At 45.1% G+C, this 17,109-nt stretch overlaps 1 protein-coding gene and 1 long non-coding RNA gene across 13 annotated transcripts in view; one reads left to right on the forward strand and one right to left on the reverse strand.

Moving 5' to 3' along the window:
* Positions 1–12,859, reverse strand: part of LOC100353215 (zinc finger protein 717) — a 54,156-nt gene extending 41,297 nt beyond the window's left edge. For 2 of the 12 annotated variants that reach the window (XM_089315229.1, XM_008274894.5), the window contains exon 1: positions 12,443–12,859. In XM_089315229.1, the coding sequence (XP_089171355.1) occupies positions 12,443–12,844 (402 nt within the window). In that variant the 5' untranslated portion in view covers positions 12,845–12,859. The other 10 variants (XM_089315236.1, XM_089315245.1, XM_089315248.1 and 7 more) reach the window with 10 other exon arrangements.
* Positions 11,783–13,991, forward strand: LOC149128643 (uncharacterized). Its single transcript, XR_016222477.1, has 2 exons — positions 11,783–11,904; positions 13,755–13,991. It is a non-coding gene; the product is annotated as an uncharacterized LOC149128643 (long non-coding RNA).
* Positions 13,992–17,109: the final 3,118 nt, after the last annotated feature.

The following is a 17,109-nucleotide window of genomic DNA, read 5'->3' on the forward strand; positions in this document are numbered from 1 at the left end:
GATCCTGGAACTTCATTCAGGCCTGGGTGAGTTCAGCTGATTCAGAGGACACACAGTCCTCACTCAGTGATACCTGTCTTTATAAAGACACATCTCAATACAAAGTAACACTCCCTATTCAGGACATTTGAGACCTGAGAGAAAACTTTAAATACAATGCAGATGAAGAGTAAAACAGAAATCCAGAGGTTGCCGTGAGCCAACAGGTTTCTTGCCTACTGGAGAACCAGCTGAGTCACCAGGGAGACCAAGGAAAGAGAGCCAAGCAAAGCCACTTGGGACCTGTGCGGACCTGTGCACGAGTCTCTCGAGTGAGCATGAAGGCAGCCCAGTCATCGGCAGTTTTGGGCCCCCTTAACCCTAGAATGGGTCAACAAACTAGCCAACGGCAATTCAGACTGACTTATCAGACTGGCAGTCTAGCTAAATATAGTGTCACCCATTCAGGAGTCTGGACACATAAATGGTCTAAAAAGAACCATCAGGAGATTCACACAACTGGAGCCAGAGTGCTAAGTGGGAAATAAATGCACAGATCCTAGCCCAAGGCAGCAGACAATGCTAACCTTCTCTTTTGTTGTAAAATTTCCTTACTTTATCTTAAGGGCCTTGAGAAACAGATCTGTAGACATCTTACATGTAAAACAAATGTGGATTATTCATAATTGTTCTATAAATATTAGCATTCTTTCCCTGATCAATGAGCCTCAGGAACTAGTTCAGGGTGGGGCCATTAAAAGGAATCACTTCAGTTTCCTTTTCAGGGAAGTATACATCCTCCATGAACTGCTTCTTACAAAACACTTCTCTCAATTTCCAGGAGAAATAAGTCAACCTTGAAGAGGCTATTTTTTTTTTCCATAGAGCCTAATACCTGCCTTGTGAATCACCTGTGATGCCAGGTAGATGGGCGAGAAAGCCAACTGGAATCATCTACGAGGAGACAAGATACTGTACCCAAATTACTATATTCCACTCTACAGAAAAACGCAAACTGAATCACAAAGAACCCCAGTCAACCAATCCCCTGGTTTAAGCAAAGGACATACTTGTAATACTCCAAATCCGCAGGCGTCTTTCTGGTGTGCTCTCATGTGGACTATCTGCTTGGGGATACAGAGTATAGGTGGGAGGCTGCAGCAGAAAAATGGTCAATGTTTCAATTATAAAACTGATTTTTCATTACCTCAAATTCAGTCATAAAACTTTCTGTTCTAAGCAAGAGATACACATAAAGCCATGCTCATCCCTCTCTCAACAAAACTTTAATGCTTACTGCACATTTAGGAGTGCATTATTGCATTTAATTACACCACTTCCCTATATTTTATAAGCACATCTTAACCATTGGAAGAAAACTGAAAAGTGAGCCATGTATATCAGAAACTATGTTAGGAATTGTCTCTAAATTTAACAAAAAAGGAACTCTAAAATAATGTTAATTTTGGTGATCTGCACAAATGACCTATGTCCTATTACTTTGTGCTTTGAATACTTTCCAAGACTTCTTCTGGCCTCTCCATCCTCCCTTGTCCTTCATATCCCTTCTACATCACTACCCTCTCTGTCCCTGAAGCTCTCTCTTTGGAAGCAATTTTACAGACTGCAACTCAGTCATTATTTCAAAATGGTTTCGTAGGGAGGGCCTGAATGACCTAATACCCCTTAAATATATATATATTTCCATAAACAGACAACAGAGTATAGTGGAAAAGCCGCTGCCTGTGATGCTGGCATCCGATATTGTGCATGAGTTTATGTCCCAGCTGCTCCACCTCTGATACAACTCCATAATGTGCCTGGGGAAGCAGCAAAGAATGACGCTTGGGCTACTGCCCCCACATAGGAAATACGGAACATGCTGGCTCCTGGCTTTAACCCAGTCCAGCCCCAGCTGTTCTGACCTTAGGGATATGAACCAGCAGATGGATATTTTAATGTCTCCCTCCCTCCCTCTCTCTCTCTCTGGAACTCTATTTACTTAAAAGCCAAATTTACACAGAGAGAGAAGGAGAGGCAGAGAGATAGAGGTGTCTTTCATCTGCTGGTTAACTCCCCAATTAGCTGCAATGGCTGGGGCTGTACCCATCCAAAGCCAGGAGCTTCTTCTGGGTCTCTCCCATGGGTCCAGGGGCCATCTTCTATCGCTTTCTCAGCCCATACCAGAGAACTGGATCAGAAGTGGAGCAGCCAGGACTCAAACCAGCGCCCACGTGGGATGCCGGCACTATAGGTGGTGCTTTATCTGCTATGCAACAGCACCAGCCCCTCAATCCTTTCTTACAGAAAAAAAGTTATTTCTCTTGCTATCCAAGCACTCAAATCCAAAAGAACCAATGCTATTCAGTACAACTTCCAAGGCTGCTCAAGCACTGAAGGAAAAAATGGAGCAAGGGGCCCAAACCTGAGTGGCTACAGGATGCCAGTCCCCTCTTCACCCTGCACCTGAATTTCTGATTGCAGATGGTTTCAAAGGCAACTCCAGATGCTGCAGTGGTGAACAAATAGCCTCAATTACAGACACTCCCTGTGTGGGCAACAGCAGAGAGTATACCACAAGGGAGGAATACATTGGGGGAAAAAAGGATGTTAATGTTAGCTGGTGCCGCGGCTCAATAGGCTAATCCTCCACCTTGCGGCGCCAGCACACCGGGTTCTAGCCCCGGTCGGGGCACCGGATTCTGTACCGGTTGTCCCTCTTCCAGGCCAGCTCTCTGCTGTGGCCCGGGAGTACAGTGGAGGATGGCCCAAGTGCTTGGGCCCTGCACCCCATGGGAGACCAGGAGAAGCACCTGGCTCCTGGCTTCGGATCAGTGCGGTGTGCCAGCCGCAGCACGCGGAGGATGAACCAATGGCAAAGGAAGACCTTTCTTTCTGTCTCTCTCTCTCACTGTCCACTCTGCCTGTCAAAAAAAAAAAAAAAAAAAAAAAAAGGATGTTAATGTGTATAGCTAAGAATTTCCCCACCCTGCTGATCACAGTCTCAAGAATGTCCCGGACAGAATTCCGTTTCACTTTGGAAAACAGACTCCATAAACTTTCTTCCACCTAGGTGTATTCTTACGTGAAGGATCCATCTCCCTGTGGGAGATTATGCCATCGCAAATGGCAAACCAGGCAAAAAGCAGAATTATGGCTTCAATCCTCAGAAGTGAATGGATAACCACATCTATGAATTATGACTGGAAAAATAAGCTTCCTCCTGCTCCAGGAATCTGACATAGGTTTAGGCTAAAATAAGAAACACAGAGACCTCGTGGATTTGTTAGATGAGAAGAAAGCAAGCTTGATCTTCAATTACTACTTCATAGCATATTGGTTTGAGAGGATTTCATTTTCCGCTTATATTTGAAGAAATAAAAAGGTATAAACAGTTTCAGGGGCCAGCACTGTGGCACAGCAGGTTAAGCCTCTGGCCTGCAGTGCCAGTATCCCATATGGCTGCCAATTCAAGTCATGGCTGCTCCACTTCTGATCCCACTCTGTTATGGCCTAGGAAAGGAGAAGATGGCCCAAGTCCTTGGGCCCCGTACCTGCATGGGAGACCTGGAAGAAACTCTAGACTCCTGGCTTTGGACCAGTGCAGCTCTGGCCATTGTGACCATTTCAGAAGTGAACCAGCAAATGGAAGACCTCTCTCTCTACCTCTGTCTCTCTGTAACTCTGCCTTTCAAATAAATAAATAAATCTTTTTAAAAAAAATCTGTTTCTGCCTCTCCTTCTCTGTAACTCTTTCAAATAAATAAATAAATCACTTAAAAGTTAAAAAATAAAAAAATTAAATATGTGAATCTTTGAAAAAGAGAAAAAAGAATCAGTACCAACTTAAAGCATGGCAGCTTTAGACACTGATGACATTATAGCTAGCTACTCAAAAATGACAACCAACATAAACTCACTAAACAAGAACCAAAATAAAACAGAACAGTCCAATGTAATGCCAATATTTGTTCAGCAGATATCACAAAGATCTTGACACACAAGTCAACAAAAGGATAAAAGGGAGGGGCTGGCTTTGTGCCACGGGGGATCAAGCCACCACTAAATAAAATACTGGCATCCAATTTAAGTGTCCATTAAAAAAAAAAAAAAAGGTTACATATTTATTTACTTGAAAGTCAGAGTTATGGGAGCTGGCACTGTGGCACAGCTGGTCGAGGCCCTGGCTTGAAGTACTGGAATCCCATGTGGGCACTGGTTCAGATGTTGGCTGCTCCACTTCCAATTCAGCTTCCTGCTAATGTACCTGGGAAAGCAGCAGAGGGTGGCCTAAGTCCTTGGGCCCCTACACTCACCTAGAAGACCCAGAAGAAGCTACTGGCTTGTGGCTTCAGATCAGCTCATCTCTGGCCATTGGGGACTGAACCAGTGGATAGAAGACATCTTTTGCTCTGTCTCTACCTTTCTCAAATAAATAAATCATTAAAAAAAAAAAAAAAAGAGTTACAGAGAGTAGGGAAAGACAGATGGGACAGCATTGTGGAATACTATGTAAAGCTGCTGCTTGCAATGCTGGCATCCTATATGGGCACCAGTTCATGTCCTGGATGCTCCACTTCTGATCCAGCTCCCTGCTATTGGTCTCAGAGAAGCAGAAGATAGCCAAAATACTTGGGTCCTTGCCACCCATATGGGAGACCTGGATGAAGATTCTGGCTCCTGGTTTGGGCCTGGCTTGGACCTGGCCCAGCCCTGGCCATTATAGCCATCTAAGGAGTAGACCAGCAGATGGAAATTTTTTCTCTCTTTCTTTCCCTTTCTCTCTGTATCTCTGCCTTGCAAATAAATAAATAAATCCTAAAAAAAGAGAGAGATTTTCTACCTGAAGTGGCTGCAATGGCCAGGGCTGAGCCAGATAGAAACCAGAAGCCAGTAGGTTCATCTGGGTCTCCCACACGGGTTGCAGGGGCCCAAACACTTGAGCCATCCTCTGTTGCTTTTCTCAGGCCATTAACAGGGAGCTGGATCAGAAATGGAGCAACTAGGACATGAACTGGCACCCATATGAGAAGCTGGCATTGCAGGTGGTGGCTTTTCCCATTGTACCACAATGCCAGCCCCATGAGTGCCAGTTTGAGCCACAGCTGTTCCATTTCTGATCCAGTTCCCTAATGCAACTGGGAAGCAGAAGCAGGTGGTGCAAATACTTGGACCTCTGTACCCATTTTGAAGACTTGGATGGACTTCCAGTCTCCAGTATATAACCTGGGTCAGTCCTGCTGATTGTGGTCTCTTGAAGAATGAACCAGCAAACCCAAGAGCCCCATCCTTCAGTCTCTGCCTCTTTCTCTGTAACTCTGTCTTTAAAATAAAAATGTTTGACCTTAAAAAAATAAATAAATAAAAGGAACAGGTGAAAGAGGAGCAACAGTCAAATAACAGAGCAAGGCTACAGTTGTGCTGTCCCTCAGCAGCTTTCTGCCTTAAGTGGGGTCTCCAGCTTATAGACAATGACATAAAAGACACACACATGTTTCAAGATAAAAGATGAGAGGTATGGAAGGCAGGTTGATTTTATGACTTTTATTGAAAAGGTACACTGGGTTTAGATAGTTGCCTTTTAGTGTAGCAAAGTTAACCCAGTACATAATTCAAAGAGATAGACTGAAGAAGATACACTGACAGGGGAGAGAACTGCAATGTCTCCTTTGCTCTTCTAGCAACATAAAGAGAAGGAAAAAGGATACTCATGTCTGTGGTTATAAAAAGGATGGAATACAGGAGCCAGCACTGTGACACAGTGAGTTAAAGCCCCAACCTGCAGTGCCAGCACCCCATATGGGCACCGGTTCATATCCTAGCTGCTCCTCTTCCGATCCAGCTCTCTACTATGGCCTGGGAAAGCAGAAGATGGCCCAAGTGCTTGGACCCCTGTACCCGTTTAGGAGAACCAGAGGAAGCTCCTGGCTCCTGGCTTTGGATCAGCTCAGCTCTGTCATTGTGGTCATTTGAGGGTGAACGAGTGGAATGGAAGACCTCTCTCTCTCTCTCTGGCTCTACCACTCTCTATAACTCTGCCTTTCAAATAAATAAAGTAATTCTTTAAAAAAAAAAGAAAAAGAAAAAGAAAGAAAAAGGATGGAAGCACAAAAATTCTGGAACAGGGGGATCAAAGTTCAGATATAGTTTTTTTACATCTCAGAACATAATGTGGTATAGGAAAACACCATCGGTTCATCAATTCTTACCAGGATCCAGGAAAACTGCCCTGCCTACTCACAGCCCAAATATTTCAAAACACATTTTTCTGAATACATTCTGAACACATTCATGCAGAAGATTACAGGACTCAGCACTCTGAGTTTCCAAGTGCCAAATGAAGGTTCAGTTTCCACTATAGGCAGGTGTAGCCCAACCAGGCACTCAGAGAACATGAGAAAAACTTTTCCACAAGCAGGAACTGAAATATATAGCAACCACACAAAACAATTGTGTCTAGCACTCAGAGTAATCCCAGGGCAAACACCCATCAAACCTGTTAAGTCCTAAGAGAAGTCAGTTTTCCAGTCTTGAAATCACAATAAAAACATAATTACTTGACATAGTTTATGGTGACTGATATCATCTTTGTCCTTCTCTGAAAAGTAGCCTGATGTGGAAAAGGGCTGGCAGTTATGAAAATAGAATCCCATGCAGTCTGCTGGATATGAACCAAAGGAAAAGCTAAAAAATAATACCAAGACCAGAGAAACATGATGAGAAAAGCAATGAAATGAAGGATGATGAGTTTCTTCAGCCCTCTGCTCCATCAAATTCCCTAGGAACTTACACTTCTAATGCAGTGGCATTCATTGCACTGCCAAAGGGCTGGAAGGTAGGATAAGTCATCCACCTAGAAAATGCCCAGTGTGAGTTCATCAATCTCTTTCAATGGCCAATGTCACACAGGAAGCAGTCTTCCCAGGGAAGGAAGCCAAGTGGCATCTTGGATCAAGGCAGTGATTATTTCTGGGCAATCATGCCCTTTGCAAGCCAGCAGAAATAGCAAAGAAAAAAAAGGGAAAAGAAACAGGAGGAAAAAAATGGAATTCCCAAGTGGTGGAGACTCCATATTTCTGACTTACAGATGCTCAGACGAGACACCACAGGCCTTAGGAGTCAGTGGGCAGCAGCAGCACACCATAATCACTCAGAAATTTCAACAATTTCCTGTAGTCTACACATAGCTGATTTTGGTCTATACACATTCCAGGTTAAATTCACCACAGACAAGTGAATAAAAAGGCTTACAAAAACCTTCAAATACACTATTCCCTGAGAAATACATTATTCCCATAGCAGCCATCTCAGACAGAAGATATCTCTCTTTGATTGGATTTATTCATTTATTTGCAAGGCAGAGACACAGAGAGGATGGGAGAGAATGAGAAAGATTTTTCATTACTGACCTTGCAAAATCAAGCCACCCAATACAGTAGGTGGGGGTTCTATAAATTAATGCAGCACTACTCATGGCAGACTTGATATTCAGAGACCAGTTTTGAGCTATGCAATTCCCCCAAATATATCCTCTCCTCATCTCCCCCAACAAGGACCAGGCACTGAAGAAGCCCATCATGCACATCTAGAAAAGAACATTTATACATACTGAGTTGGTACCGGTTGTACATGTAGATACCTCACGCACACTGGTCATAAACATGCATTTCCAGAAACAGGTTCCCTGTGAGCCAACAGCAGCAGCATTATTTTTGATGCACATGCCTCTCTCATCCTCTCTCATCACAAAGGATTCCAATTTCTCTGTTCTGAGAAGGAATAAAGCCATTTCAACAACCTGCCCAGAATCTCTGATAGTATTTAGAAACATAATTGGTATTGGCATATGTTGCCTAGATGTGCTTTCTTCCACAGGATTGGTAATAATAGTTAATCATCCACTCTTTTTTTAAAATTTATTTATTTGAGAGGCAGGGTTAGAGTGATCTTCCATCCACTGTTTCACTCCCCAGATGGCTGCAACAGCCAGAGCTGGGCTGACCCAAAGCCAGGAGCTTCCCCAGGGGCCCCTACACTTGGGCCATCTTCTACTGCCTTTCCAGGCCATTAGCAGAGAGCTGGATCAGAAGAGGAGCAGCAGGGACATGAACTAGTGCGCAAATAGAATGCCAGAGCCACAAGCAGAGGCTTAACCTACTAGGGCACAGCACCAGCCCCTTTCATTCACTCATATACAGATTAATAAACTGCAATGGATTTGCTATTAACATTTTTCAGGGGTGGGAAAGTTTTTTCTGTCATGCCATTTGGATATTTATAACATTATTATTGGACCATACAAAACTATTCACTCAAAAATCAGCTTGCTGTAGATTAATTATCCAGTCTGACCTGCAGTTGTCTTGGCAGGGCCAGAACAAATGATTTCATCAACCTTACATGGCCCACAGGCTGGAGGTTCCCCACCCCTGATTTAGAGCAAAATATTAACTAATGCTCTGACTTCTTTTGCTTTGCTTATTGGCCCAGTCAGAGATAATGTCCAATAAAGGCCCACGGAATGAACTGGAGTTAAAAGAAACTTCTTTCCATTTCCCTTGTGAATTTAGATTGTGCATTTTCATAGCCACTTCAAAATATCTATTGCTGGGCTAGCATTCAAGCACACTAGGTTAAGCTACCATCTGCAATGCCAGAACCCATACAAGCACCAGTTCAAGTCCCAGCTGCTCTATTCCAATCCTGTTTCCTACTAATACACCTGTGAAAGGCAGCAGAAGATGGCACAACACTTGGGTCCCTGCCACCCACATGGGAGTTCCAAACGCAGTTTCAGGCTTCTGGCTTCAGTCTGGCCCTACCCTAGCCAATGTTGCCATTTGGGAACTGAAACTGGTCTCTCTCTCTCTCTTTTTAAAATTATTTTAAATGAGATGAGAGAAAGCTTATTTATCAAAGCCAGGATAACAACATAAATACTAGGACTCATAAACTTCAAAAATATACACTAAAAAGAAATTGAAACAAAATATAACCAAAATCATCATCTACTACAGATTATAATCTTTATATAGACAGTCATACCAGAAAAAATTTACCCCCCACTTTGAAAAAAATCCACCTGGGGCTGGCATAGTAGGTTAAGCAGCCACTTTCAGTGTTGGCATCCCACATGGACACTGGTTCAAGACCTGTCTGCTCCATTTCCAATCCAGCTCTCAGCTAAAGCACCTGGGAAAGCAGTGGAAGATGGCCAAAGTGTTTGGGCCTCTGTACCCAAGTGGGAAACTAGGAAGATGCTCCTAGCTCCTGGCTTCAGCCTGGTCCACCCCAAGACATTGTGGTCATTTAAAGAGTGAACCAATGGATACAGGACTTCTCTCTGTGTCTCTCCCTTTCTGTAACTCTGCCTTTCAAGTAAATAAAATGAATCTTAAAAAAAAAAAAAAAAAAAACACCCTATACAATGTAATATTTTAGCTATTCCTTCACACAGAGAAACATTTGATAAACTAGATGAATCCTCCTGGCTTGATGCAATTCAGAGAGAATTTCCTACTACCAACATGTGGAAGACATCAATGACTGCCATTAATGGGAAGATGGACAGACACAATCAAATTGCTTCATCACATGGCACCTTTCCTTAAGGACATCACTGCTACGTTACCAGATTATGTACCTCACATAAAACACTTCTCTCTTACAAATGGTAAAGAACTTGCCAGAAACTTACAGCAGTGCAGGGAATGATGTGCCAAGGGCAGCCAACTACCCTGATGAGTCTAGGAATCCTGTTCTTGGCTGTTTCCAAGTCACATTTAATGGACACCCAACAGGGTTGCTCAGAAAGTGGTCTTACAGTTGTTTCTCAGGTGTGAAACAGCTTTTCCCACCAGAAACACATAAATGCTTACCCATTCGTAAACACTGTGATAGGAAGTAAACTGGAGATAAGATCAAAACAAGACACTGGGTTTGAGAGGAGAAATGCTGTCACCCTCATACTCGCTACCCCAGGATTCAGTTTCTATTTTTACTTCCTAGATAACCTCATTATGCTAAATGAATTTCATACATTAGTAATCTGGTGACAACACCACTCTAACAGAATGTGTGAATCACTGTTATTCATGTGAAAACTTCATTACATTGAAAGTTAGTCTGTAGCAATAGTTTTCAAGACTACATCGTTTATTCTATGTGGGCATCTCTGGGTGGGGGAGGGGCACTTTTTTCTCTTTTTTCTTACCCCTCCTCAAATTAATAAGTTGTACAAAGGCTTCCACAGCCCACAGCCGTTATGAAAATCTTGAACTAATATCCTCCCATGTTAAAAATGTCATGAGGCTAAACACAGAACCCAGAATAAGAGAAGTAACTGGCCCTCTTAATTAACACAGTATGGACTATAAGATAATCAACTTGGTGGAGCACTGGGTGACTGTAAAGAACTGGGAAGAGAAAAACTGTTACTTTTCTGTATTTTCGCTTTCATTGTTCTCTTTATGTTAATCCATATTAAAATAGCTCATTATTGACTCACACAGTAGACGTGTACTAGTTTCAATTCATTTATCACTTTGCAAAGGGATCAGCAGCAGGTAATAGCAGTCGACACCCTTGCTAACAGGAGAAGAAAGAAGGGCTGAAGACAGAGATCAGAAAGCAGCAAAATAAATCACCAGCTATGTGTCCATGGCCTCAAGCTCCAGATTGAAAAATTAATTAAATTAAGCAAGAAATTAATTAATTGAACACGAGAGAGAGAGAATCCATAAAGCTATTGAACACCCTTCATGCTGCTCCCGCTGAGAAAAGATCACCCAAACACTCAGGGCCCCAGCTGCCAGATGTGTCCCCGGGGACCCCACCGGGCCACAGAGGTGCAGGACGGAGGGCGGGAAGCAGACCCTAGTCTCATCCTCCATCATACCCCCCTGCTGCCTTGGGCTCCCTGCTGAAAGCTACTGAGCCCCTCCCGGCCAGAATCACCGCGGGAGGGCATTCTGCTATCCACCTGAAGTGGGAACCGGCCTTATTTAAATATAGAGAACGGGAGTCTCCTTGCCTTCCTTCCTGAGCTCTTACCTGTTCTGCTAGTGCAGGTCTCCCGTTGGTGCACATTAAGTTTAAGCGAGGTTGCCCGCGGTACTGGCCGAGTGCTGGGACGCTGGGAAGTGGCGCTGGGAAACAGGACACCCGGTCCTAGCCCTGACTGCAGAAGAAGCTGCTAGGGTCACTGACAAGCAAGCTCCCCAAGTCTGGGAGCCGCCGGTCACCCTCTCACCTTCCCCTCTCACACACAAATCTGCGCCCCTTCCTGTTCACCATACTTGCCGTGGAAAGTCCTGGGAGCAGTCCCCTTTCTGCAGGACGCAAGGGGAGCAAGCGGAGAGTGTGAGACAGGAAAAGTCCCCGGCTCGTGGGCCCCACGGCGGCAGAGGCAGAGGCACAGAAGCAGCGGGGGGCAGGCCTGGGGCGTGTTCGCAAACTGCCTGGGACTGCACTTGCAGAGCAAGACGGGCGGTGAGTGTGGGAGAAGGAGCAGCGCGGCCTCTCTGGGCCCACGCGGATCAGTAGGCTAAGCGCCTCCGTTCCCAACCAGGAGCCACAGGGCGGGCAGGCACGCGCACGCGCGCGTTCCCCACAGTCCCACGCAGGGGCATTCGGAGCACGGAAAACGTCAGAGCACCTGGCGACTCTGGGAAATGGAGTCCAGGCGCGGGCACTCCCAGCGAGACCAGACGGCCCTCCGCAAGGGCTTCAGTGTGCGGTAGGTGGATCCAGACATCAAAAAGCAGCAAAACAAGCCAGCTACGTTTCCCCGCCCTCACACTCCAGACTGCAAAGCTTGCGCTAACTAATCACGGAAGAGGGTCCTATACACAAAGCTACCGTACATCACCCGCGCTACTCGCCCTGGGAAAAAGTCAGCCGCACACACAGGGACCCAGATGACAGGTGTGTCCGCGGGAACCCCACGGGCCGACGAGGTTCAGGATGGGGGCGGCGGGGCAGATCCTAGTTTGATCCTCCTTCCCCAGCCCTCTGCCGCCTCCGGCTCCCCGCTGACAGCCAAGGAGCCCCACACGGATGGAACCGTCGCAGGATACTGCAGGAGGCCCTTCCAGACAGCATTACTCGACCCACCCAAAGAGAACCAGGCTAATTTAAATACAGCGAAGGGGAGTCTCTCCGGCTCCCTGTGCTCTCTCCTGCCTTGCTTGCGCAGTTCCGACATCCGGTGACCTCTCTCTTGTAAACACTAAATAAGCACATTAAGGAAAATCTGAACAAGGTAACGCGCAGGACTGGACGGGCGCCGGGAGGCTGGGCAGCGGCGGAGGGGGAACAAGACAGCCAAGGTCTCAGCCCTGACCGTGCCCGGGAAAGCCGCCAGGACCGCTGACAAGAAAATGAGACATCTCGGAGCCGCCAGCCGCCCTCTCCCACCCCTCTCCCACACATACGCACCCGCGCCCCTTCTTGTTCTCCGTACTTGCCGTGGAAAGTCCTGGAGCACGTCCTCCTTCCGCAGGACACACGAGAAGCAAAGCGGGGAGCGTGAGGCAGGAAAAGTCCCCGGCTCGTGGGCCCACGGCGGCAGATGCAGAGGCGCAGAAGCAGCGGGGGCAGGCTCGGGTGTGTGTTCGCAAACCGCCTGGGACTGCACTTGCAGAGAAAGACACGCAGTGAATGTGGGAGAAGAAACGCGGTCCCCCAGGGCCCACGCGGATAAGTACGCGAACTTCCTCCGTTCCCAGCTGAGCGCCACAGGGACAGGCATGCGCACGCGCGTGCGCAGGGCACGTTCTCCCGCATTCCCACGCACTAGCTTTCGGAGCGCGGAAAACGTCAGAGGCGCTGGCGATTCTGGGAAATGGAGTCCAGACCGGGGCATTCCTGGAGCCGAGCGGGCCCGCCCAAGGGCTTCAGTGTGGGGTGGGCGGAGACAGACTGGGAGCCCAGGTGGTTTTCCTTACACCCCTCCTTCCCCTCGTTCCCACCCCAAAATCTCAAGGATGAGTTGATGTTCTTCCTTTCTTGAACCAAAGTCTTAAAAAAATGACAGCAACTGCTGCTCCCAAACCGTGATTCTTTCATAAAGTCTGTCTTCTTTCAGGAAAAGCTTACTGGCTGCTTTGTTCCTGGACATCTCTCAAATAATAAATGACTATGAATACAATATAACTTTTAGCAGAGGTGTAGATAGCATAGTTTAATATCCAAATGTGAGAATACAATTTTTATTTGTGTTTTATTGGTGTTTATTTTTTTCAAATCATTGTACACCATCCATTAATTCACCAAGTACAGAAACAAATAGGAGAACTGGACACAGAACTAACATTGCCTAGTATCTTCCAGGAGCCAGGTTAAGGGACTAAATGCTTTACATCATAATATTTATACCTTAGATTAGTTCTGGAGACGGAATTATCAATTTACAAAGAGGAAAATGAGGTGGAAAGTGTTTAGAATTGAATTTGCCCATGGCCATATGGTTAAGAAGTCTAGGTTAAAGGCCAACAAAAATGAAATACTAGTTTAAGAAATCCTTCTTTTGTCCGGAGGCCCAATTTCTAAAACTCCGTATTTTTCATCTGGAAAATAAAAAATGAGTGAAAGAGTATCTACAAAGATAATGTACACTGTAGGATTATAGGATTATAACTTGTCTAAAAAGGAAGGAGGGGCAGGTGCTGTGGCATGCTGGTTGATGCCCTGGCCTGAAGTGCCAGCATCCCATATGGGCGGCAGTTTGAGACCCAACTGTTCCACTTCTGATCCCGCTCTCTGCTATGGCCTAGGAAAGCAATGGAAGATGGCCCAAGTCCTTGGGCCCCTGCACCCACGTGGGAGACCCAGAAGAAGCTCCTGCCTCCTGACTTTGGATCGGCGCAGCTCCGGCCGTGCTGTCTAATTGGGGAGTGAACAATCGGATGGAAGACCTCTCTCTCTCTCTGCCTCTCTTCTCTCTGTGTAACTCTTTCAAGTAAATAAATAAATCCTTTAACAAATAAAAAAGGAAGGAGATTCAAAGTTGATATTACTCCATGATTATTTTTTCTTATGTTTAATATCAATATAGCATATAAATATTATACATTCTTAGGTATATATGTGTTGTTGGATTTTTAAGTTTTTAAGTAGAAATGCAAATGGTAGCTGGATGGCATGGAGTTCTATGTTTGGGCTTACTTCTGTCAATTATAATTCATGGGATTAGAGATGCTGGATTAGGAATGCTTAAATCTATCTACTCATTTCACACTGGTGTTTACTGTGTCAGGCAATAGTCTTTGGTTAGATTGTTCTTTCTTACCAGACTGAAAACATTATGAAGGCAAGAAACATGTTTCCTTTGACATTAAAACTCAGTATCTTGATAGAATATCTTGTTGAATGAGTAATTGAGGATATAAAAAATAAACAAATATAATTTCTGATACCCAAGAACTACCTAGTAGAAGAGACAATGAAATAGAAATCTACTTGATGACTGCCACAATATACAATTTGTTGTTGAGACAGGTTTGATGACAAAAGGGGATTATTAATAACTACACATGGATGAAGTGTATAAACAGGAGCCATCCAGGGGCAAGCAGATTAAATGTTAACCCTAGCTATGTAAGATATTCCATTCATTTATTTAATAAGCATTTATTAATCATTCTTTTGTTCAGTGGGTGAAAAGAACTACCAGCCACTTGATTTCCCCAGAAATTTGAATGAAAGATACTGAATTACCAATAAATGCAGGGAAAGTGTGCTGAATCACAAAAGGCTTTGGACACAAAGGTAAGAAAATCAAAAAGCATGGAGGTCAATTAAAAAATATATTAAATGTAATTTAATAGGATCTGAGCCAGGATACTGTGGTAGGGGGAGTGAAGAACAGCACAACAATCAGAGCATTCAAGGCCAATATTCACAATTCACTTAGTGATAATGCAACACTGTAGCTTGGCTTCATGTGTACAACTAAACCTCACGCACTTGATGTATCATTCTGTTTGGAGCACATGGAGTCAGAGAGGGTAGAGGAGCATGATGTGTGGGGTGGCTGTGCAGAGGAAGGGGAGGAGGAGGAGGAGAAGAGCAAGAGTCCCCAGCACTGTGGGGATAAGGAGAAGAGGAGGAAGGGAGACAGAGATGACTTGTCTGCATTATGCCTGTCCTAAAGGCTTTTTCAGTCCTAGGATAGATGACAAGGACATAGACAATTACAAAATGATGTGATAAAAGCTGTAGATGCCAATAGAATCACCTACATCATTTTTAGATGCCATGCCCATGTGAGGCAGGAACCATTGAGTTAAGATAAAATCTCAGAGGTAGCAGAGCCCAGAAATGACACCATTGTCTAAAATGAAAATAGGCAGGTGGTAGGCAGAGGCTTGGTAACTGAAGCTGGGCCCGGACTATGCATCCTGACTGACGGGGAGGCTGTCAAACCTCTCATTACTCTGGACGAGGCTGAGATCCTTCAGCTTCTATCATAATGCCCATGTTTCTACAAAGATGCATAACCAAGAAAGATCCTCATCTCTGGATTTGACTGGAGGGACTGTGAGAGCTCCGCACATTTGAGGCCAGAATCTTTTGAACCCTAAGGTTTCCTCTTTCATAGGAAGGTTCTTTTCTATCATTGTCTTCTTAGCATAAACTTCTCCTGCCACCAGATCTCCCACAAACCCACATCAAAGGGCAGATGATAATAACTTGTTGAGTGAACAAAATCTTGAGGTGTCATCTAAATAGAAGACTTATGAATCTATTCTCATCTTATGGGTGTACTTCAAGGTGAGAAAACTGAGGCAGGGGACTTTGGTCATGCTCAACCTTGGAGTCCTCCTTACAATGCCAAATAAATAAATAAATAAGAAGGAAAGAAAGATAGTCCCAAATCCCATTCACAGCTCAGAAGTGCCCTGCCACCCATCTCCTGGGTACATGCTCCTGGAAAATGACAAATCCCCTAAGACCAGAGATGGGCAGGTACAATCTTGACACCATAGAAAGCATTGGAGGAGGAGAAGCTCTGCCCCACTAGAGCCTATTGGCCAAAGGATTCAGTGGAAGGCTCAAAGGTTGTTGCACTGAACATCTGCCCACAGAGTAGGCACAGAGGGCCTGAGATGTGCTATGGTTTGTGACCTCATGGTACTGACTGCAGCTGTTGACACATCAGAAATGGGTGGTAGGCAGAGGTTTAGCTATCTCTGCCTCTACCTGGTCAGCATTACCATATGCATGGAATGAGCCTGCTCTTGGAGTGCCTGCTGAAGCAAAGGGCTACATGGAGACTTGCAGTCAGAAGTCTGAAGCACTGGCCTCAAGGTTGGAGAGTTGCCATGGTGACAGTGTTTTCAGGGGTGATGTGTCAGGGGCAGTCTTAGGAAGGCAGGGAGGCCTCCTAACCATGCGCCCTTCCCCTTATGCTCCTCTGAACTTAGATGACCTGAGTTGAGTGCAACAGCCTGGGTGGGTAATACTGAGAGGCCACCAGATGAGATTCTAGTTTATGTATGCAGGTTGTGGGTCATAATGCCAACAGTACGTGCAATGCTGGGTGCTGGCCAATGTGGTCTGGCCAATATGATCTGCGTAAGAGTCTAACAGAAGGAGAGTGGGGCATGGGATTTTCAAGACATATTGGTGAGTGAGTGAAGCAGGCTGATTTCTTACCTGGAACTACTAGAGAAGGGGAAGAAAGGTTTGTAGTCTAGGAACTCAGCAAAAAGAAAGAGTACATCCTCTTCCCTCCTTCCCTCCTTCCCTCCTTCCCTCCTTCCCTCCTTCCCTCCTTCCCCAAGACGCACACTCAAGGTTAGCAGTTGCCCTCCTGGTAAATCTGAATTGGTGGTGGTAACAATGTTGGAAGCTGTGAATAAAGGGCCTAATGTGGCTAACTTTCTGTTTGTCTTTCCTACAAATGCTTCAAGAAATAATATTTTCTTAATCCAAAAATAGGCATGTGCATATCTTGAGACTTGACTGAGAGTTCCTATAAAGTGTAAGTCCTACCTGATGACTGAAAAATGCTAGATGTACTCTGTGACTATATATATATATATATATATATCCTACAGGGAGGATCTCTGTGAGACCTCAGAGGAAAGAAAGGGTCATCAAAGAAGGAGACACTCTTCTCTGAAG

The sequence above is a fragment of the Oryctolagus cuniculus genome, chromosome 1 (assembly GCF_051225735.1).
Source record: "Oryctolagus cuniculus isolate XC-2025 breed Fujian yellow rabbit chromosome 1, ASM5122573v1, whole genome shotgun sequence".
NCBI classification, from domain to species: Eukaryota; Metazoa; Chordata; class Mammalia; order Lagomorpha; family Leporidae; genus Oryctolagus; species Oryctolagus cuniculus.